Source organism: Eublepharis macularius, chromosome 13, assembly GCF_028583425.1.
Source record: "Eublepharis macularius isolate TG4126 chromosome 13, MPM_Emac_v1.0, whole genome shotgun sequence".
NCBI lineage: Eukaryota > Metazoa > Chordata > Lepidosauria > Squamata > Eublepharidae > Eublepharis > Eublepharis macularius.
In genome coordinates, this window is record NC_072802.1 from 62,540,443 (window position 1) to 62,562,919 (window position 22,477).

At 45.4% G+C, this 22,477-nt stretch overlaps 1 protein-coding gene across 1 annotated transcript in view; it reads left to right on the top strand.

Moving 5' to 3' along the window:
• GALNT9 (polypeptide N-acetylgalactosaminyltransferase 9) overlaps positions 1-22,477 on the top strand; it is a 246,630-nt gene that overhangs the window by 208,130 nt on the left and 16,023 nt on the right. The window contains exons 7-9 of the mRNA XM_054996830.1: positions 11,551-11,736; positions 16,160-16,297; positions 20,702-20,797. Of these exons, the coding sequence (XP_054852805.1) occupies positions 11,551-11,736; positions 16,160-16,297; positions 20,702-20,797 (420 nt within the window). The remainder of the gene's footprint in view (positions 1-11,550; positions 11,737-16,159; positions 16,298-20,701; positions 20,798-22,477) is intronic.

Consider the following 22,477-nt stretch of genomic DNA (forward strand, 5'->3'; position numbering starts at 1 on the left):
TTTCAGGATTTGCATTATATGTACGTTGTTTCAAAGGAGAATAGAATGCTGCCGGGACTGGAGATGAAATATGTAAATTGTGAACCTAAATGACTTAATGTTGGCAATCTGCTTGCATAACCTGTTGACTGCAAACAGCACCTGACACAAACAATTTTTTTAAAACATATTAATGGAGAAGAGGTCCATGACTAAAGGGAACCTCGATATCCAGAGGTGGTAAACCTCTGAATACCAGTGCTGAGGCAATGTCAGAGGAAGCCCGTGTTTGTTTGCCCTCCAAAGCATCCAGTATAAGACAGAATCCTGGATTAGATCCAAGGATACACCTCTTGTGTTGATATCTTCTTAACATATGGCAATGCCTTAAGTTGAATCAGTCCATTGGTCCATCTGGCTCACTAGTGTCTACTCTGACTGGCAATAGAGCTTCAATATCTCAGGCAGAGAATGGTCTATTTCGGTTCCTCTTGCCTGAGATTTGTTAACTGGAAATTTCTTGAGATACAACCTGGCACCTTCTGCTTGCAGAACAAGTGGTCTAACCACTAAACGATGTTTCCTCCCAAACACAGAATGTATGCATCAGAGGTGATGATAAGAGATACTTCTCTTTTGACTGTTCCGTGTGCAAATAGACAATTCAGCAAAGCAGTCGTTAAGTGCGGGCTCTTAACTTCCAATGACACAGAAGACAGCCTGTACGGCAGTTGATAATTTCGAATGTTCCTTCTTGGGAATAAATTATATGCATATAGTGAATGAGTGTGCCAGCCAAAAGGGCTTAGCACGCACTGCTTCTTAATGTAGTAACTTCCTTGTACTGAGGAATTTTTAAAAAAATCTTGTAGGAAAGGTGACACCATAACCTCACCCTAACTTGGAAATATCTCTTTGGTTTTTGCATCCTCTTCATGGAAATTGAATCATCATTACTATTTTTTTTCTTTGAGCTAGAACTTCCTGGGAAAGGAATAACTGTTGAAATCATAGTGTACATCTATCCTTTGTTTGACTCAAAGCACATGAAGTCAGCTCCCACCCACACATTGGGAAACACCTACCCCAGAGGGTGAAGTCAGTAGTTGATCCCACTTGGGAGTATGACTCAGAGCCAAGCTACAAGTGACGCCTGACACAAGTTGGACACTTGTCAGCTTCCCTCAAGTCTTGATGGGAAATGTAGGCCTCCTGGTCTTACAGCTTGGCTCTCCATTTAATTGAAGTTTACAGAAACCCCTCCCAACTGCATGTTCTCCCTCCCATCGACTGCCACTCTGTAAACTTCAATTAAATGGAGAGCCAAGCTGCAAGACCAGGACGCCTACATTTCCCATCAAAACTTGAGGGAAGCTCTGCGTCCGAGGCCTAGGGGGGGGAAGAAGATTTAATTTGGGCTGTAATTTGTATTTTGTAAGGTCAACCACTCCATCATTACTTTATGAAGGTTTAAATTTTTAATTATGGCAGTATGAAGGGAAAGCATTGTAGTGTAGTGTTTATTGTTTGTATGTTACCTCCCCCCCCCTTTCCCAGCCCTCCTTCCCTTTTTCTTTCTTCTTCCCCTTTTCCCCTTCCCTTGTACTTTTGTAGTTTTTTTCTGTAGGTTTCTGTCTTAGTAAAAAAATAAAAATAAAAAAATAAAACTTGAGGGAAGCTGACAAGTGTCCAACCTGTGTCAGGCATCACTTGTAGCTTGGCTCTCAGATTTCAAAGACTCAGGCAGAAATCACAGCCTTTTACATAGGTCTCTGTTGCCCACCTCCCTGTTTCCTTGCCTTTCTAGCATACTTTCTTTAAAAACAAAGCACCGGTACCACTGAATGCTTCCTTTCTCCATTCCCCAGTGAGCACGGATCTCTTTTTGTTATATCTCTGAACATTCACATGGTCAATTTGAAGTCATGCCAAAGCCAAAGTCTCTTTAGATGGTCCATCATATGTTTCCAGGGGCTAATTAAACATACTTGAGTGTTCCACAAATAGAGGACATTGTATCGCAAGCTCACAGGTCTGGTTTCGAACTGGCCCTAGTCAATCCGCAACGCGCAAAATGCAAATGGTACCAGTCTAGGCTGTAATTCCTCATTGATGTGGGTTCTTCCTGATACTTAGTGTGTCTGATGGAGTTGAGCTTTGCCAGCTTGATTGGGATAATTAGCAACACAGCAACATTAAGATAATGTAACGGCACATATTGCTCTCAGGTTTGTTTACAGTAATCAAAAGAGCAATATTTATATTGGGAATTAATGATAGTGATTTCTCCTTATATTGACATAATCATCTCTCTATCCACATCCATTAGGCTAGCTGGATATTAGAAGATGCCAATGTCAATAACTAAGTTGATGTTGCTTGGAGCTGCCATCAAATGTAATGTAAATCAAAATTGGAGTTGAATTGGGTAGTTGTACCTCATTGAGTCCTACTTAGGTAAAACATGATTCAAACCAATGTTAAGGAAAGTTAAAGACTGTGGTTCCCCAAATGATAAACCAATGGCTGATTTTTTGGGATAAACAGTGTTGTATGATCTCAGCCTTTTGGCTTTGAAGCTAAACATTCTCTACCCAGTTCTTATCAGTTCAATGGGGTGGCATGTCCCTATTGGCTGGTGGACAGGTCTTACGTACTTGTTGTATCCACTGCTTCTCTCTTGTGCTGAGATGAAGCGATACAAACAATCTCTGCCTAGTCAATCTGTTCTTATCAGTTCAATAGGATGATCAATGGGGCAATCTTGTATTCTGTGCTGAGATGAGATGAAACAAACATTCTCCATGAAGTCAATTGAGAATGCCATGAGCATCAGTGGTTCAGAAACTTAAGAAATCACATCACAAATGGAAACTGCATCTCAGTTTGTACTAAAGATGTTTCAGAAATTCTCCTTGCCCCAGTTTCTCACTGGATTGTGATATTCCAAATTCACCTGGTCTTGTTTCTGTCAGGGAACTGATACGTTAGGAATTGCCTGTGTTTTATTTTATATTTCCAAATTTTGTACAGAGATCTGGGTATCCTTAGTTTGCTACAGTTTTCTGTTTCTTTGGTTCATTTATGCCCTTTTTTCATCCTGTGATTACTAATGTGTTCATATGCACTGCCAAAACACCATAAAAAGCAGTTATGGTGTTATGGTACATATGGTCATATCAACAGTATTTTGGTATTGTCTCTTGCCAATGCACAACGCATCAGTAAAACATAGCATAAGCATAATATAGATGCAATTGTACGTACATGACTATTATTTTAGTAAGGACTGAGCAATGCACACATGCACATCAGCAATATAGAGCAGGATGATTTCTTGCAAGTGTCTCTGTGTGTTCTTCTATCAGTCCGAATCTATTGGCCATAGCCAATGGGTTGGATCCAGACAAAATTGTCCAGTGTATCAGGGGCTGGTTCAGTAGTGTAGTCAAAGTCCATTCCAAGATCAGTATTCCAGATCGGGAGCTGTTCCATAATCCAATCCAAGGGCAGTTCAAATAGCAAGGTCAGGAGGTTCGAGGGTCAGTTACTGGCAAGTTCAAGGGCAGAGTCAAGGTCTGGTCCGAAGGTCACCAAAAAACAAGGCACAGTCTGGAGAAGTGGCCGAAGCAGTAGCAAGATTCCAGTGTGTTTCTTCCATGCCTGGCAGTTCCTCTAGACTATCCTTTATAGCCATACACGGTTTGTAGCCAGCTGCTGGCGTCAGACCGGGAGGCGAGCACTGCCCCTGCTCTCCTGCAGCTCCATTCTCTACCTTTGTCTGCAGCGCTCTCTGGGTGTGGGCGAACCTGGCGGGTTGGAAGCCCCTGGCTGAGCTTCACCTGCAGAGTTGGGGCTGGAGGGTGCTGGTGGCTCTGCCTCAACTGCTGGCTGTAGACTTTGACCAGCTGGCAGCTGCTCTTCCCCATTGCTAGCTTCCAGTGACCCAGAGCTGGGTACCTGAGTCTTCCCTTCTTCTGAAGAGTCCTGGGTTACACCAGGCTCCTCATCTCCTGAGGAGTCCTCCTGGGCAACACTGGGCTCCTTTTCTCACGAGGAGTCCTCCTGGGCTGCACCAGGCCCCTCTTCTTCTGAGGAACCCTCCTGGGCTACAGTGCAAGATGGAACTTCCCTATCTTCTCCCTTCCACTGCAGCAATGTCGTATTCACAAAATGCTGCTCTTACGGGGAGACCTGGAAGAATGACTTGAAGGGGGTCTGCAGCAGGAAGGGGGGTGTGAATCAGTGGGAAATGCTCCTGTAGCTGCAGAGTACTGTAGCATGCAGGTGAAGTGGTTAAGTGGCTGGGCTCCGAGCCAGCACTCAGCTGGTTTGAATCCCACTACTGCCATGAACTCTGCAGGTATCCTTGGGTAAGCCACTCCTCTCAGCCCCAGCATCCCACCTGCATTGTTCATTTATTTATTTAGTCTGGATCCAATCCAATAACTTCTGTCTTCCCAGCCATCTTCTGCTTCTCCTCTTTCCCTTGCAAGAAATAAATAATACATTCAGAGTCGCTCGTAGGTGATAGTGGTTATGGAACCAGGAAAAAAATGCCTGTTTTGGAAACGGTCACAGTCACCATAGAGATTCACAGCTCAAGAACACTCCTGGGTCCAGGTTTTTTCTTGGATTTGTGGGTGGCAGCTATGATGTGTTTGAGCAGCCTCAGCCTATACTCCAGCTTCTTGGGGAAGAATGGCCTCTCCACATTTGTGCATGCACTAATATTTAATATAAATAGAGTCTGTCTGTCCATCTGTCTGTCTGTCTGTCTGTCTGTATTCTACCTTTCTCACTGAGATCTAAGACAGATTACACAGTGTAAATCAATAGGTTGAAACATCTAATAAGCAATGTAATATGACTAGGAACTGCAGAACAGAGCTGTCATCTGAACAAAGCATAAGTATTAAGCCATGATGTGTTAAACAATGCAAAATGTAATATTGCATCAGCAGAAACACAGTGCATTTTCCTGGACCAATTTGTTATGATGTAGCCCTAATAATAACCTCTCTACTTGTCTACTGAAAAGGGCTTTAAACTTTTGCCCTTGCGTCATTTTCCTTTCTGGGTATGAAATCACTGGGGTGCAGCTTACTCTGTGGGACCAAAATGGCTTCAGAAACACGTTCCCCGTTTAGTTCTAAGTCGCTTTGAAATGTTAAGTATGGGTCTGTGGTGCCTTTTAGAAAATCTCTCCTGCTGGGATCTTTGTGTTTCCTTGTGGATAACGATGCAGTTTGGTTGACGCGTTATTGTTTTTACGGCTCTCTGCTTGAAGCATTTTGAATCGGAAAGCAGATTATACATTTTTAACCATGAGTAAGGAAATGAGAATTTCCTTCATCCCGCACAACATTTTGCTCCGACTGGACCCACAATCGATGCTCAGATATCTCTGTTCCTTCTTTCATGGGGGTAAAAAGTTTCCTTCTCGGGTCGTATCGATCCCAGCTCATGACGGGTCCTTGTAAATCATCATCAGTAAATCTATAGATTTGTTCTGCATTGAGATTGGCAGAGTGGGCAAGGCAGGGAAGAATCATCGAGAGACCAGAATTTTGCAGCAAGCGCCGCTGTGCAGATTTGCACCCGCTGCTGAGCCACAAAGAATGCACAACAGGGCGAGCATCCAGCATCCTGCGGCAGTTTTCTTTTGCTTTTTCCGCTTTCAGAAAACAGGTGTCCAGCTCTCACATCTGCACAAAATTTATCTTGAGCAAAGAATGATTTGTCTTCCATTTATAGATGAGATGGAGAGTTTCCCTTAATGTTGTGGTTTCATGCTTTTGTGGGTTTCAAACTATTTCACAGTCATCCATCTCCAGAGGGGTTTTTGTGTGTGTGTGTGTGTGTGTGTGTGTGTGTGTGTGAAGCAAAATTAAAATGAACAGAGTATTAAAGTTATCAGATCTTAATTTGCAAATGAAAGCTTGTTCTCATGTTTTATTTATTTGGGGGGGAAATGTATATTTCCGCTTTCTATTATAAATATCCCTTCATTTGGCAAGCAGACCTCCCTTTAAAATAAGCACATACTGAGAAGTCACAATATTTAACAAACCCAAAAGAACAATCCAAAGCGGCAGTCCAAAATTATCCCAGACATAAATGTAAACTAGCAGCCAGATAATCTAAAATGCAGATTAAGTAGCAGTACATAGCAGTTAAAAAAAAATAACAAGAGCAACTCAAACTCACGGCAATAAAAATAATAGTTCTTCATAATGCAAATAGCAAAATAACACAATGGGCAAAACCATCAGTGCAATTAGACAATTCTGCAAGCGAAGGGAGAGGAAAACATTTTAAAACTTTCTAAAACAACAATTTAAAAAGTTTTCAACAGTCTTTCAGAGAAACCTTGGCAAGCCTGGGGTGTTCCCTGGGCTCAGAGGTCCATGGTTTGGGAGCAACAGGTGAAAAAGCTCTGACCCCTGGACCTTCCCAACCCACCTGACTTAACACAAGCATTTGGGACGGGGGCGGGGGGACAGAAGCTGATTTCAAGCATATTCCTCTCTTTACTAAGAAACTCAATAAAAGAAGCCACTTCCTCCAGTCTGCAGGATCTGAGCAAGTTCGTTAATGATAGGACGTTTTAGAGGACCTTTCATTCATAGGGTCACCATAGGTCAGCGGTGACCTGACAGCACAGAACACACACACAAACCAAGGAACGTATCTAATAAAGCCTCCATATCCTTGTAATAGTTTCAGATTTCAATTCTTGGTGTGCATTAGGATAGTAACTGATCAAATTATGATTTGAAAGAATCATGATACTAATGAAAAATGTTAGAATTGGTCTAAATTAAAATCTTAACAACAGTTGTTAATAATAGCTAATATCCATATCTCTTTGCTGTTCCAGTTCCTTGTAGTCTGGGTGAGCATTCGTAGAGGTTAGTGCAGGGATAAGAGGGGGAGAGGAGAGAACGGAACAGTTTCTTTTTAGTGTGCTGCACGATGGGATAGGGTTGCCAGTTGGGACATTCCTGGAAATCTGGATGCGAACCCTGCGGAGGGATGGGACCTCAGCAGGGTATAATGCTCAGTCCACCATCCAAAGTAACAATTTTCTCTAGGGGACCCGATCCCTGTCATCTAGGGATGCCAGATCCCCCTACCTTATCTGGCGGGAGGGCGGGGGATCCGGCTTTACCTTTTTTTTGTTCCTGGGTTGTCCTCTGGGAATTGACATCACCAGGGCTTTTTTTCTGGGAAAAGAGGTGGTGGAACTCAGTAGGTTGACCCCAGATAAAATGGTCACATGACTGGTGGCCCCGCCCCCTGATCTCCAGACAGAGGGGAGTTTAGATTGCCCTCCGCGCTGCTCGGTGGTGCGGAGGGCAATCTAAACTCCCCTCTTTCTGGAGATCAGGGGGCGGGGCCACCAGCCATGTGACCATTTTCAAGAGGTTCCGGAACTCCGTTCCACTGCGTTCCAGCTGGAAAAAAAAGCCCTGGACATCACCATGCAGGCATGGGAACACATGCGCGCTTCTCAGCAGGCCGATTTGAGCCCTAACCAGACCCGCAGAGAAGCGCAGGAGTGGTCTCATGGGTGGCACAGTGACATCACCCCCATAGGTGACATCATCACACCACCCCAGGAGCAAGCCCAGGGTGGCATTCCCGTATCAGCCAGGTGAGTAGAGGCAGGGGGCAGAGGGTGGGAGTGGGGGATCCTCTGCCCCCATTGGGGGAATGGCATCCATACTGTCTTCTCAGCTGTAATTCTGGAAGATCTCTAGGCAACATCTGGGCGATTGCTATCATTGCTGCTGTCCCAACCTGGTTGGACAAGATGGCAATGTAGATCTGCAATAGGTTGCCATCCTCTTGGCATCCTCCAAGTTGAACTTGGAGTTTTCCTGCCATTAGAATCAATCTCCAGACCAGAGCACTCATTTTATTATAATAATAATACAATTCAATTCATATACTGCCCTTCAGGACAACTTAATGCCCACTGAGAGCAGTTTATAAAGTGTGTTATTATTATCCTCATGACAATCACCAGGTGAGGTGGATGGGGCTGAGAAATCTCCAAGAAACTGGGACTGACCCAAGGGGGGTAGGTGGGGCTGAGAGAGCTCTGAGAGAGCTGTGACTGACCCAAGGTCACCCAGCTGGCTTCAAGCGGAGGAGTGGGGAATCAAACCCCGTTCTCCAGATTAGAGTCCCATCGCTCTTAACCACTACACCAAACTGGCTTACAAAATGTGTTATTATTATCTGCACAACGATCACCCTGTGAGGGGGGTGGGGCTGAGAGAGCTCTGAGAGAGCTGTGGCTGACCCAAGTTCACCCAGCTGGCTTCAAGCGGAGGAGTGAGGAATCAAACCTAGTTCTCCAAATTAGAGTCCTGCCGCTCTTAATCACTACACCAAACTGGAGAAAATGGGGCTCCAGAGTGTGGATTCTATGGCATGAAATCCCCACTGAGTTCCCATCCCTCTCCAAACTCTGCTTTCCTCAGGGACCACCCCCAAGTCCCCAGGAGTTTCCCAAGCTAGAGTCTGCAACCCTAACCAAGAACTTCCTCTCAGTTGCAAGAAGACCCATTCACTGACATCTCGTATATATTTCCCGTTCACCTATTAAGACGAACGGATGTCTTTTTCGCAACCTTCATTCCTTTCACTCCAGAAATTCTAGGCCACGTTCCTGTCCAGATTTATGGTCCCCGTTGGAGCTCCTTCCCCCACCCCCAATGCATTTCATTAATCAAATGTAAATTTGAGTGGCCTGTGATTGACCATGCCTTCGCTTGAGGATGGCAAAAGAGAAATAAATACCATTTAGCAAAATAAATTTTTTAAAAGCAGCGTTGCCTTTTATGTAGCCTTTTGCCACCTCATTTCTCTTTGTCGGCAAGAAAGCAAACGCGGGTGTTTTTTCTTGTTTGGCACGTCACATCACTGGCCAGTCAATGAGATTTATTTTTCAGGCAGGAGAAGAAATAATGAAATGAAATGCTACCAACATGTTTGTTTATGCTTGTGACTTGCACGACCAGGTGGGTAACGATACATTTGTGAAACTGTCAGTGTGAAATCCCACTCTGTCCACCGGTAACCATTCAAATGCAGTTCAAATGAAAGATTATTTTAAATGTTTCCCAAAGATTCTTAAGACGGGACCGAAAAGGGAGCCATAGTCCACAGCACAGGAGTGGATCCTTGCTGAGTTAACCCAAGGGGGGGGTACTTGGGGCACCAAGGGGTGGCAACCCCAGCCTGGGGAAATACTGTTAAACTTTTGGAGGGGGGAGTTTGAGGAGGGAAAGGGCTCAGCAGGAAAGTGATGCCATAGAGTCAACCCCGGTGCCACCAGTGAGGCGGGGGCTGCAGGTGACGTGGGGCCAGAGGGGGTGCCGGGGGTGAAGCCATGCTGCCACCGGCCAGCCCCGCACCACCACTGCCAGGCACATGCCGACACCGCCACCACATGCCCCCGGGCGGGTGCAGCAGCCGTGGGCCAGGAGCAGCAGGTGGCTGGGGTGGCGTGAAGAGCGCGGGCAGCCTCCTCGCGCCATCCCAGCCACCTGCCGGCCAATGGCCCCAGCGTCACTGCATGATGACATCATCACATGATGATGTCATCATGCAGACTGGGGGCATGCGCGTACATGCGCGCACGAGGATGGCCTCAGGCGCCAGTAACCCTGGTGCCGGGGCTGCATAGAGTTGTCCCTCAGTAGCTTCCATTTCCTCCAAGGGAAACTGATCTCTGTCGTCTGGAGATCAGTTGTAATTCCAAGAGAACTCCAAGGCCTTTTCCACATGTCCTTAAAGGGAAGGCCCACTCACCGATCACTGCTGGCATTTCCCCTTCCAAAACAGTAGCAGGCTGTTTGGCTACCGTTTGGCTTCTGTTTTTTCAGCGCCTTTTCTGAGAACGCACTTTCCCGCACTTTCTTCGTGTCCCTGAAAAGGCACCAAAAAAAAGAGGGAAGCCAAACAGCCCGTAACCCTTTTGAAAATGGAGACATGTGGAGTGAAAGGGGAAAGCAGCCAGCATTTGGTGAGTGGGCTGTCCCTTTAAGGACATGCAGAAATGGCCAGAGCCCCACCTGAGGTTAGTGACCCTATGAGGAGAGAGCTCCAGTCTGCTAGTAGGGTTCTATTTGCTCCCAACCAGTGTCAGTATGTGAGGACACCAGGGTTGTGGCTTACACTCACTGTCACCTCCAGGGTTTCTGTCACCATCGCACAGTTTGAGGTGATCCCATCCAAAAACCACACTTCCATTGAAGGTGTATCTGTCTGGAATGGCAAACTGCCTTGTGTTGGCCCTGGAGTCAGCAAAACCAATTCTAACTAGGAATGGTGATAATCTCTTTCTCTCTCTCTCTTATATGTCACAGTTCCTAGCCTATAGGCTGTGAGCTAACCTCGCTGAGCTGCAAAGCAGAATGTATTTTTTTTCCTTTTAAGTATTTTATTTTCTATAATTCGTTTATTTAATTATTCTTTAGATACTCCTTATCTCTCTTATATTCAAACAGTCCCAAAATAAATTTCATTACTGGGATTGTAATAACTGGATCAAAACCACGGAGCAAAAATGGGAGCTTTTTTTACTATGGGTATGTCTATATCAGGAACTAGTAGATCATTCAATTGTGTTTGTAATTGCTTATATCTTTGACAGAAGGCTAAACCATGTGGTGGTAAATTTTGGAAAGCCCCAGGTGACTCCAATCCCAGCGAACACCCTTCCAAATGTTGCTAATTTTCTGCAGTTCGCACCCCTGCTCTTATCAAGCTAATTACAACATGCATTGTGGTTCACTTCCTGACACTCCAATGTACAATACCTCCCCCCACCCCCCTCTGCCAGGACCCCTTCTGTTTCTCACCCCTTGTATCTGACGAAAGGCGCTCTAACTCTCAAACACTCATACCCTGAAAATCTAGTTGGTCTTTAAGGTGCTACTGGAACCAAATCTTGCTTTCTTAGAGCCAAGCTACAAGTGACGCCTGACGCAGGTTGGACACTTGTCAGCTTCCCTCAAGTTTTGATGGGAAATGTAGGCGTCCTGGTTTTACAGCTTGGCTCTCCATTACAGCTGCAAGACCAGGACGCCTACATTTCCCATCAAAACTTGAGGGAAGCTGACCAGTGTCCAACCTGTGTCAGGCGTCACTTGTAGCTTGGCTCTTAGTACTGGTTTCTCTGCCTTCCCCTCTCCTAAGGAACAGAAAAAGGGACCTGAGAAAGGGTTCCTTCTAAAGTTTTATGGTTCCTGTTGCTGAGGGTCTCCGGAACATGGTTGAAGCTTCTGTTGCCAACAGGAACTCTGGAAATTGTAGCATTTTATTCCCCAGATTGATATTATTATCCTCATATTGCAGCAGGGTTGATGCTTGGAGATAGGAGCTTGCTAGAGAATATTTAGGGAGTGCATAACTAAAACATCATTTGAAGAGGCAGTTTTCCTGAGCCATAACACAACCTCTTAACCACTGTGTCTGCCACACCAGCTCTGATGTGTCTGCTTATCGTCTTACTCCCTTCACAGCTTATTTTCCCCTTCTTGTTTTTCGCAGGTATGGCAGTGCGGAGGAAGCATGGAGGTGCTGCCATGTTCTCGGGTGGCGCACATCGAGCGCACCAAGAAACCATACAACAACGACATTGATTACTATGCAAAGCGCAATGCCTTGCGTGCTGCTGAAGTCTGGATGGACGACTTCAAGTCACATGTTTATATGGCATGGAACATACCAATGACGGTAAGCAAGAGGAGGTGATGTTTCTGAAAGAATGAGCGGTTTGGGGTGCTTTTTTATTTGACGTGTATCTTCTCTTACAAACTCGCAAACGTGCATTTGGCATGGGTGGGTAGGAATGACTGTCGGTGGAATCTGAGAGAGGAAGCTTGGGGGTTCAGTTGGGCCAGATCCAGGGCTTTTTTTCTGGGAAAAGAGGTGGTGGAACTCAGTGGGTTGACAGCAAAGGGGGCAACTCTTGGCGGGAGGTAGTACGTCTGGTACCACAATCATGTGCGCAAAGTGCTCGCATGCTCCCAGGACTGCACAATGACGTCATGTTGGGTCAGATGGAACAAGGGGGAAGTTTTTTTTAAATGTAAATCGCCCTTGGTGAAAATGGTCACATGGCCGGTGGCCCCACCTCCTGATCTCCAGACAGAGGGGGGTTTAGATTGCCCTCTGTACCAGCGGCGCGGAGGGCAATCTAAACTCCCCTCTGTCTGGAGAGCAGGGGGCGGGGCCACCAGCCATGTGACCATTTTCAAGAGGCGCCGGAACTCCGTTCCACCACATCCTTGCTGAAAAAAAGCCCTGGCCAGATCCATAGAAAAATATGCCCAGAAGTGCAGGGAGAATAGGCAAATACATTGAGAGGGATATTCTTCAAGTGCCAGCTGTTGAACGATAAGAATTGTTGGCAAGAGGAAGTCATTTGTTAATTTCCCGAAGGAGAACGTGCAGAGCGAAACACTTGCCTAACTGCAAAACTGATGATGGAATCTTCATTCTTTCCACGTCCTATAAGAAGTGAAAGCACACATGCTCTTTGAAGACCAGGCTCAATGAATATATAAAGATGGTTTTAGGTGGGTAACCATGATGGTCTGCAATAAAACAGTAGGATTTGGGTCTAGTGGCACCTTAGAAACCAACAAGATTTTGGTGTAAGTTTTTGCAAGTCACAGTTCTCATCTTCAGACACAAGTCTCTAAGGTGCCACTAGGCTCAAATCCTGCTGGATATATAAGTAATATCAATCAAGAGTCTATCGCTGTTGTCAACAGGGTCTCCTGAACATGGTTGAAGCCGACACAGTGCTTTGAAGGGGGCTGCCCCAGACAAGGGCAGGTATGGCCCCCCAACATGAACCAGAAGTCCTCTCTCCATGCAACAAAGGACAGGCCTGGCCGTGCCCCTGTCCTTAGTAGGCACGGGGCGTGGCCATTTTTTTCATCCCAGCCTGCTCCTAGCTGTTGCAGCTCAATGAGCATACAAACACTGGCAGTACACCAGTGTGGTGAGTTTGCCATATAAAGTGGCTCTTTCATAGAAAGAAAGGTACTCAATGCATGCTCAGTGACACTCTCTCCAGGGAATTTGCTGTGGAAAAATAATCCCACCTGATGTTTGCTGAAGTGACCTCGTCTTGCAGGGCAAGCCCCTAGATTCCAGTCTACATTCCCTATGTGTCATTTTGCTACAGGATGCCTTCTTCTGATCCCAGTCATTGGTTCCTCTAGCTCGAGAGTTGCCAGGTCCCCCTGTCCTGGGGGATGGGGGACCAGGAACCTCTTGTGCACGCACGCACTACCAGGCCTGCACGATGATGTCACTTCCTGGAAGTGACATCATTGCATGGGTCTCCGCTGCCCTAGGAGTGCTCCCATGCTACACGGGGGGGGGGGGTGAATCAGGCCAAATTTGGCCCGAATTGGGCCAGATTGGGCCTGAATAGTCCTGGATCAGACCTGAATCAGCACAGAACAGGCTGCCATGGAGTGTAGGAGTGCTCTCACGCTCCACAGTGGCCTGATTGGGCCGTTTTGGGCCTGACCCAGGCTGGATCAGGCTGGATCAGGCTGCTGTGGAGTGTGAGAGTGCTCCCCTGCTCCACAGCAGCCCGCTCCACATCGGGGCACTTGGATTCAGGCTGATTCAGGCCCGCAGGAGCACACCATGTCACCCAGGAGCGCGTCCCCGAGAGGCCCGTGCCTCGCTGGCCAGGTAACCAAGAGCAGGGGGTGGAGGGTGGAAGCGGGCAATCTCCCACCCCTAGTGAGGGACTGGCAACCCTTTCTAGCTCAACAATAACTGCTATGTCTGACAGTGGTTTTTCTGGGTCCTGGGCAAAGAGGGATTTTTCCCAATGGATGCTTCCACTGGAGATGCAGGGACTGAACCAGTTACACTTCTGCTTGCAAATAATACTCTCAAAACTCTGATGGGGAATGGCAATTGCAAGTTTGCGGGGGTGGTATGCTCAGCAACCCAATTTGAACCAAGCTAGGCTTGATATTTTAAGAAAGGCCATTTCCGTGAGCAATTGAGATGTGACCAAAATCTCTTCCATGCAATTACTTTCCAGCAGCCGTTTTCTCCAATGAGCTACAATGCAAGCTTTGGGGGAAAGAAAATAAAGACACGTTGCTTTATCTGACATAAAATCAGCCATGGTACATTAAAGTCTTAGCTTCCGGTATGGAAAATTGTTTTTAAAGAAAACCATAAAAAATACGTTCTGATTTTATTCTTGAACATATCTACTGTGCAAAACTTTGATGCCTATCGGATTGGATGAAAAGGGGACTTACCATGTGCAGAAGTCCTCTTCCATTCCCAAAAGGGCTGTTTTGCCTCTGTTGGGATTGTGGGAGAAAAGTGACACAGAAGCCAAACACAGAGGGCAAACACGGAGCTGCCCTGGGGTCTCCAGACGAAGATGCCCTCTGGGCTCCTCCTTTGCATCACCCAAGTCCAACCCAACCATCTGTGAAAATAAATCATGTAATGCTCCAGGCTCCATAAGCTCCATGGAGACTAGGTCCTTGAGAATCCTCTCTTGGCCCCCACCGTCTCCCTGATTTTGAGAACACTTGCCTGGCCTGTTGTGTAAGCTGAAGTATGCAAGTTGTGTATTGTAGCACAGTGGGAAGCCATGTTAAGAAAATCATTTTGAAAAAGGCACAAGCGGCTATTTTCTTCCTACTCATGGTTCTTTCATTCCAGCCCTATGGCTCTCCGTCGGTGTACAAAAGCTAATGATGCTGCTAAATCCATCCTCTGTAGACCTTGGCAGATGCCTACAGGAACCTTCTCGGCCCATGTGTAAGATCCTCCTGCTACATGCCGTCACCGTAGTGCTGGGGGCTTAGGGAACTCCAAGCTGAGTAAAGGCATAGCATTATCTACTTTCTGTCTCCTGGAGATTCATCCACTCCAACTCTCCCTGTTTTCCAGGGACAATCCTTATTTCCTGGTACCCAACCCTGACAACTTAGGCTAGAAAGTAATTGGCTGTGCGTATATTTCTAGCTCTTGTTCTGTGCTTCTGGAAAACCACATAGTCTGGATTATAGTAGATTGATAGTAATAAGGCCTCATGTCACCTATGGGGGCCAACCCAAGCCTAGTGTACCTGGATGTGCATTGTCTAGTACAGGAAACCCTTGGAGCCAGTTTGGTGTAGTGGTTATGACCAGCAGGACTCTAATCTGGAGAGCCAGGTTTGCTTTCCCACTCCTCTACTTGAAGCCAGCTGGGTGACCTCAGGTCGGTCACAGCTCTAAAAGAGCTCTCTCAGTCCCACCCACCTCACAGGGTGATTGTCGTGAGGATGGTAATAACACACTATGTAAACCACTCTGTGTGTGACATTAAGTTGTCCTGAAGTGCAGTATATAAATCAAACGTTACTGTTATTATTTACTACGATAAAGAGCTAGAACATTGAGAACAAGGTCAAGGGAAGGAGGGAAATGTGTGGCAGAGCGTCTCCAACCAAAGATGAGGCTCCATGAGGCTTGTTGAAGAACAGAAATACTGAGTGGATGGGAGGGATTGAAAGGGAGAAGAGGAAGGTACTGAAGCCAGAGAGGTGGATTGGAGTACGGCACATTTTTGGAGTTCTAGGGGGCACTTGGTGCATATCAGCAGACGGGGCCCTCCATGTTATCAAAAGTCCTGGCTGGCTTCAATGGAACAATCACTCTCTAACTCATGAAGGAGCTCCGCATACTCCTTGGAGTGCACGGAGGTTTACAGGGCTGTGTTGCTGTGAGTTGAGCCTGTGGGTTAGAATTTTCTGCTCCAGTGGTGGGGGCGGCGGGTTTTGTGCGCCTGTTCTGTATAGCTTTATCTGCAAGGTTGTCACCGAACAGACAGTAAATTGAATATTGCGGTATTCAACTTCATTGAAATGTCATTATTCTCGTGCCTTTCCTCCCCCCTCTCCCTTTCCTTTGGTGGAAATGTCATTAATATTTATTTCTTGTTCTCAAGGACAGCCGTAGTGCCTTAGAAGGCAAGAGAGGTGAAGGAGGGAGGGGAGCCAAGAGCAGGCATAAGAATCGGTTTGTAAACAAAACGGAGTGTTTTTCAGGGAACAAAATCAATGGAAAGGCGGAAGTAATAGAATTTCTGTGTTCGTACCTTCATGCTTTTGCAGAACCCCGGAGTTGACTTTGGAGATGTTTCGGAAAGAATAGCTCTACGTCAGCATCTTCAGTGCCGGAGTTTTAAGTGGTACTTGGAGAACGTCTACCCTGAAATGAGGATTTACAACAATACCATCACTTACGGAGAGGTAACATAGAAAACCGAGAACGGATTAGAATATTGAGATTTACTTTGCTTTGTGGGTGGACATTACACAGTAAGGAATAGGCTAATGACCAGAATAACTTCACTGTGCTTTGTAAACTAGGAATACCTCTCAAGTCTCCACATTTAGATTTTTTCCTGGATTTTAGAGTATCAAATTACTTGGCCTTTTTTTTGAAGGGGATCCAATGCATTAGGAACCTCCCATTATTCCTCTGTTTATTTCCCCATTTTCGAAAGAATGCTGTACGTATGCTCCAGTATATTCCTGCCCTACCACTGCATTCTCTTTCATGGAACCTGCTTCGAGTTTCCTACCTTCAGTGCTGAGGCAGGTAGCCACAAAGGCCTGGGCTTTCTTGGTGGTGGCAGCTTCTACCTAGAATATTTTTGTCCTTATCTTCCCTCCAAACAGCTCAGAGCACTTTACAGTGCTCAGTTCTCCCTTCTCCATAGGTCAGTTAGGCTGAGACAGAGTGAATAGACCAAGGTCACCCAGCAAGTTTAATGGCACACTAAGGGTCTGCACCCGCGTCTCTCAGGCTCATTCATTCAGGCATTCTTACCCATTCAAGGTGGACTTCAAGTGGTTAAGAGCGGCAGGACTCTAATCTGGAGAGCCAGGTTTGATTCCCCACTCCTGCACTTGAAGCCAGCTTGACCTTGGGTCAGTCAGAGTCATAGCTTCTTGGAGGTCTCAGCCTCACCCATTGCGCAGGGTGATTGTCATGATGAGGATAATAATAACACACTTTATAAACCACTCTGAGTGTGGCATTAAGTTGTCCTGAAGGGTGGTATATAAATCGAATGTTGTTGTTGTTATTACAATATCACCACTTTCACCCACCAGAAAAACAGTAAGATTTGGACCCAGGTTAATTCTATCCTCTCTCAACAAGGACAGTGGAAAGGCAGAGTCAGTGGTAGCAGCTCTGCCCTTGATGGTTAACAGGCAGGCAAGACTATTTCTTCAGAATAACCTTCACTTTCCCCTTTGCCTGACTCCATTGCTGACCATACCAAGCTAAGAACTTTGGATTGGGGACAGGACAGGAGCGGAATGCAAGCCTAGTTGTTCGTCTTCCGAGTTGTCTCTTTGATGACAACCATTGTCTGCAGGCTTCAGTGATGAGAGCAAGTAACTACGTTGAGGCAGATATAAAACATATTGAAATAGTTGTAAAAATATATTTCCTTCACAATTTTTAAGGCCGAGTCGTAAACTTGCCTTCATCCCTCTGTGCTCCAAATAATGCACTCGTCATAAATGAAAACTCTAACCGCTTAATGGTTGCTGTGCTTTAATCGGCCGCAGCGTGGGATTATCTACTGGGTTGCCTCACAATGTGGTGCACCATTAGGCAAAAAATAATAATAATAATATAGAAGGATAGATTTAAGATAAATAAATATTTCAACCCTAAGAATAAATTGGAGGAACTTTACAAAGCTCAGTCCAATGATCTGAGGGCAACTTATGGAATGGCTCGGCAAGGGAAAAGGACCTCGTGGACAATACACGGAAATCCCCAAGTGTGCTCAGAATGTTCAGCCACTAGAGTGCCACGCACAGATTCAGTGCAGAGATCTGGGTCACTTGCACATGCACGTTATTTGGCGCAGCTTGGATGCTGTTGGGAAGTGGGGAAGGGGCGTTTCCCCATAGCTTTGTGGTCTTTCTGTGCACCCCCTGGGTTTTCCGCATCCGTTCTGTAATATTTCCCAAATCTGCTTTGCTGCAATATTTGGGGGGGGGGGGGCTAGGCTGGCTGCCCCATGGACAAGAAAGTCTAGATTTTCCCATCGGTTCCCTGCCCCCTCTGTGGCAGCCAATTTGGGTTCACGTGGTGGCCATTTCCCCCTGTGCATGTGCCACCAGGGTGCTTTTTGAGTTTTGTTTTTTTTAAAGGAAATTTACATATTGATGTAATGGTCTATCGATAAAACTCAGAAGAAGATCCACTGATAATGCAGGGTGGAAAATAGCCACCAAAGGACCGGGGCTGGGGAAATATGGGGAAGCCAGCCACAGTAAGACGGATGCTTCTACACAAAAGGGTTGTCGTGTGGAAAAACTCACACTTGCACATGCATAAAGGTCCATGAGCATGCAGAACAATCTCTGAGCAACATGATGCACCCAGAAGTTGGCACGCAAAGGTTCCAGTGCACTTACTTGTCAGTAAATCCTGTGGGAGTCACAATTAGAATTCCACTGCATATACGGTTCAGTCTCGGCAACTGCAAACCTTCTACTGAGCAACTCTGCTTATTGCTGTACCCTTGTGCAGAGTTATGTGCGCTTATCTCTCGGCAATGCTCCCAGCGTGATAGATGGCAGCCAGTAGACGGAATTCAGATTTCTCATCAGTGTTTGGACCGGGCTGCTTACGGTGCATATTGAGACTTCATCATCTTTCACATTGTATCCTGCAAATGATATCTGCTTCGAGTTATCTGCCCTTTTAAAATTGCTGCCGGTAAGGATAATCCATGTGTGCCTTCACAGAAGAGAAAGCTATATTAAGCCCCTAAGATGCCCAAAAGAAGGAATAATGGGGTGTCAGGATGGGTGAAAGAGTGTGTTTTTCTTTTCCTCAAAGAAGCACCACAATGTTTCTCTTCCTATTTGCTTTAATGATTGCCAGTGGACCAGATTTAAAGTAGGGCTGATCGGAAGCGAGAGGAAATTTGGTATGGTATAGCCGTTACGGCATCATGCTAGGAGTTGGGAACACCGGGTTCAGATCTCTAGTCTGGCATGAAGTTTGCTGGGTGATGGTGGGCCAATCACTCTCTCAGCTTCACATAACTCAAGAGGGTTGTTGTGAGGACAACATGAGGAAAGAAGAAAGATGTGTACTGTCCTGGGTTTCTTGAAAGAAAAGCAAGATGGAAATAAACTTAGGAAATCAGAACGTTGAATAAGGATCAAATCTCCACCCTACCATTTAACTGACCAGGACTGGGCCAATCAATGTCTCTCAGCCCAACATACCTCATAACAACAACGACAACAACAAGAAGTCAAGATCTTGTAGGATTTCAGAATTCAAACTGATGCACACCTTGAACATAATACACCAGACATAAGAGTCATGGAAAATCGAAAAGTCTGGATAATCGACATTGCAATTCCTGGGGATGCCAGAGTCGAAGAAAAAGAACAAGAAAAAATGATTAAATATGGCAATAGAAACCACCTGACTATGAAAGAAGAATGCAACATTAGTCCCCATTGCCATCGGGGCACTTGGAACCAGCTCGAAAAACTTTGCAATTCATATGGAAAAACGACAGCTTTCTGACATAACTGCAAAAGATGGTGCTACTTGGAACAGCGTACATATTACACCAATAATGGAACAGCGTACATATTACGCTGCTTGGAACAGCGTACATATTACGCCAATAATACTTAGGTCTCCAGTGGAAACTTGTATCAGCTTAGCAAGGCCAATCAATAATAACATATGACCTCTGCTTATTGTTGATTGTGTTTTGGATAATTTGAATAATAGTAGTGGTAGTGGTGGTGGTGGTGGTGGTGGTGGTGGTGATAATAACTGCGCTTTTATACCATTCTTCTAGACAGATTAGTGCCTCACCCAGAGCGGTGAACAAGTTAGGGTTATTATTTCTAAAGTGGTAGCAAAGTTTTTAGTGGGTGTGCTTAAGATTCATACAAGTTTTGTATAAATATATTGACTTCTGACATTTTATGTAATTTTATAGTGACTTGTTTGCTGTCTTAGATCTTTGTATGCCATTAAAGGTATTTGAATTGAATTGGTTATTATTATCCCCACAATACAGCTGGGGATCTGGGGCTGAGAGGAGTGGCTGACCCAAGGCCACCTGCTGAGCTCATGGCAGTAATGGGATTCGAACCAGTAGAGTGCTGCTTTCCAGCCAAACCACTTAACCACTGTGCTGCAGCAGCTCTCTAGGGTGCTGTGAGGATAAAAGGCATACAGTCTTTGAAGATGGCTTGGAGAAACAACAGGACTATTTTCAAGACGATTTCCACCCATTCCAAACGTGCCCGTCTCAGAATATTTGCCCACTTCTGTCTAAAACTGATGAGCTGGTCATGCAGAAGGAAGATAATGTGACATTACATGATTTGTGACTTCGTTTGCCATGTCGCCATGCAGTTTTCCCTTTGCAGAATCTTATTTAGTGAATAACAACACATGACCTTGGTGTCAAAAGCGATTGCCGTATCAGAGCACTTTTTCCTAATAAAACTATATTACTTGACCCAACAGCATGATTAAGCCAGTTCATTGTGTACTCTGCAAAAATAGACTGCAATCATGGGAAGGAGCCACCATATAAGGAAAAACTTTCCCTTTCTTACCACTCTTGGTTTCAATTTCAGGTACGCAACAGCAAAGCGAGTGGCTACTGCTTGGACCAAGGAGCAGAGGAGGACGACAAAGCAATCCTTTATCCATGTCATGGAATGTCCTCCCAGGTAGATAAAACTACACTTATTATTCCTTAGCTGATCATCTAGTCTAAAGGAGAGATGGTTGAGTTTTCTGAATAAAATACATCTTTGTCCATATTGCTGTGTTGCGCTACAATCAATGAGTCAAAGAAATCAAATACAGTGAAAAACATACATAAGCAACAACACTGGATAATACAGTAAATCACAGAGAAGTCGCATTATGAAAGACATCGAACAGGTAAGCTTCCAGTGGAGAAAGAGAATAAATCACAAAAAAGTCGCAATAAGGAAAACATCCATGTTTTTGATTTTGTTATTTTGTTGCTTTGTTTTGTCATTATTACCCCACTCTCTCTTGTTAGTTATCGTATGAAGACACACTTCCTTTTCTTTATCCTGAATCTACCACCCATCTGGGGACCCATCATTCCGTGGGTCCAGGTTTTTGCCCCTTTTCCAGAGGATGCTGCCATGAACAGATCCATTGTTCTCTTCTCTTTTAAAACTCCCATTTGAGGCTGCAAATGGATACAAGAAGCGTGTGCGGCATATCTTTTGTCAGAAAAGCCAGAGAACTGCATGACGCGTTTTAACATGCAAAGAAAATGCTAATGGGATGCGTGGTTGGGTCATTTCCATGAGTAGTCAAAACATTTCAGCTATTCATACAGTAGCAAGTTTTATGCAAAAAAGAAAAGAAACGATCCTGCCATTTCAGCAGACGGTATTCTTTAATTTAAAAAAAATGTACATGCATTTTTTTCCTGATACTAAAAACTGACTGGCTGAACATCTTGAGGAAAAGATAATGAAGAACTGAGACAGCGAGAAGTGCAATTTTCCGTCACAAACAATAAGGGGAGACAGGCAACTTGGCTGCAAAGAATTTGCAATGAATGTGTGGGATCCACCTAAAACAGCCGTGCAATAGGAAAGCCATGATAAGATTTCCTGGACATTTTTCTTTAAAGCAGCGGAAGGGAGCTGATTTTGATCAGACCAGTGGCGTAAAATGAGGGGTTTTTTTCCTCTTGCCACATAATTTTCTTAATGTAAATACCCCCCACAAGCTACCTTCACAGACTGGGACCTGCATACCTGTGGGACCGCCTCTTCCATTACGTCCCCTTCAGGGTGTTGCGCTCTGCAGACAAGCAACTCCTGGTGGTCCCCAGCCCAAAGGATATCCATCCTGCCTCAACCAGGGCCAGGGCTTTTTCCGCCCTAGCCCTAGCTAGGTGGAACGCTCTCCCACTGGAGATCCGGGCCCTGCGGTACCTGTTACAGTTCCGTGGGCCTGTAAAACGGAGATGTTCCGCTGGGCCTTTGGCTGAGTGCCAGCAGGTGTCCTCCTTCTTCCATCTAAGACCACTACTTTTTCTGGGGCTGCCCTCGGCCATCTGCTATGCCCGTATACGGACTCCCCATATTTGTCTAAATAGCCTGCTCCTGGACTATTTTAATGATTTTTTAAAAAATTATTGTTGATTTTATGTTTTTGTGATTTTAATGTATTTTTTAATGTTGTTAGCCACCTTGAGCCCATCTGTGGGGAAGGCGGGGTATAAATCAAATCAAATCAAATAAATAAATAAATATTAGCTCTGCAAAGGGAAAAGAAAGAGGCATTTTGTATTTGCCTGGTGGGTGGTGGAGAAAGCCCACAAGTCATAGTTGACTTACGGTGACCCCGGCAGGATT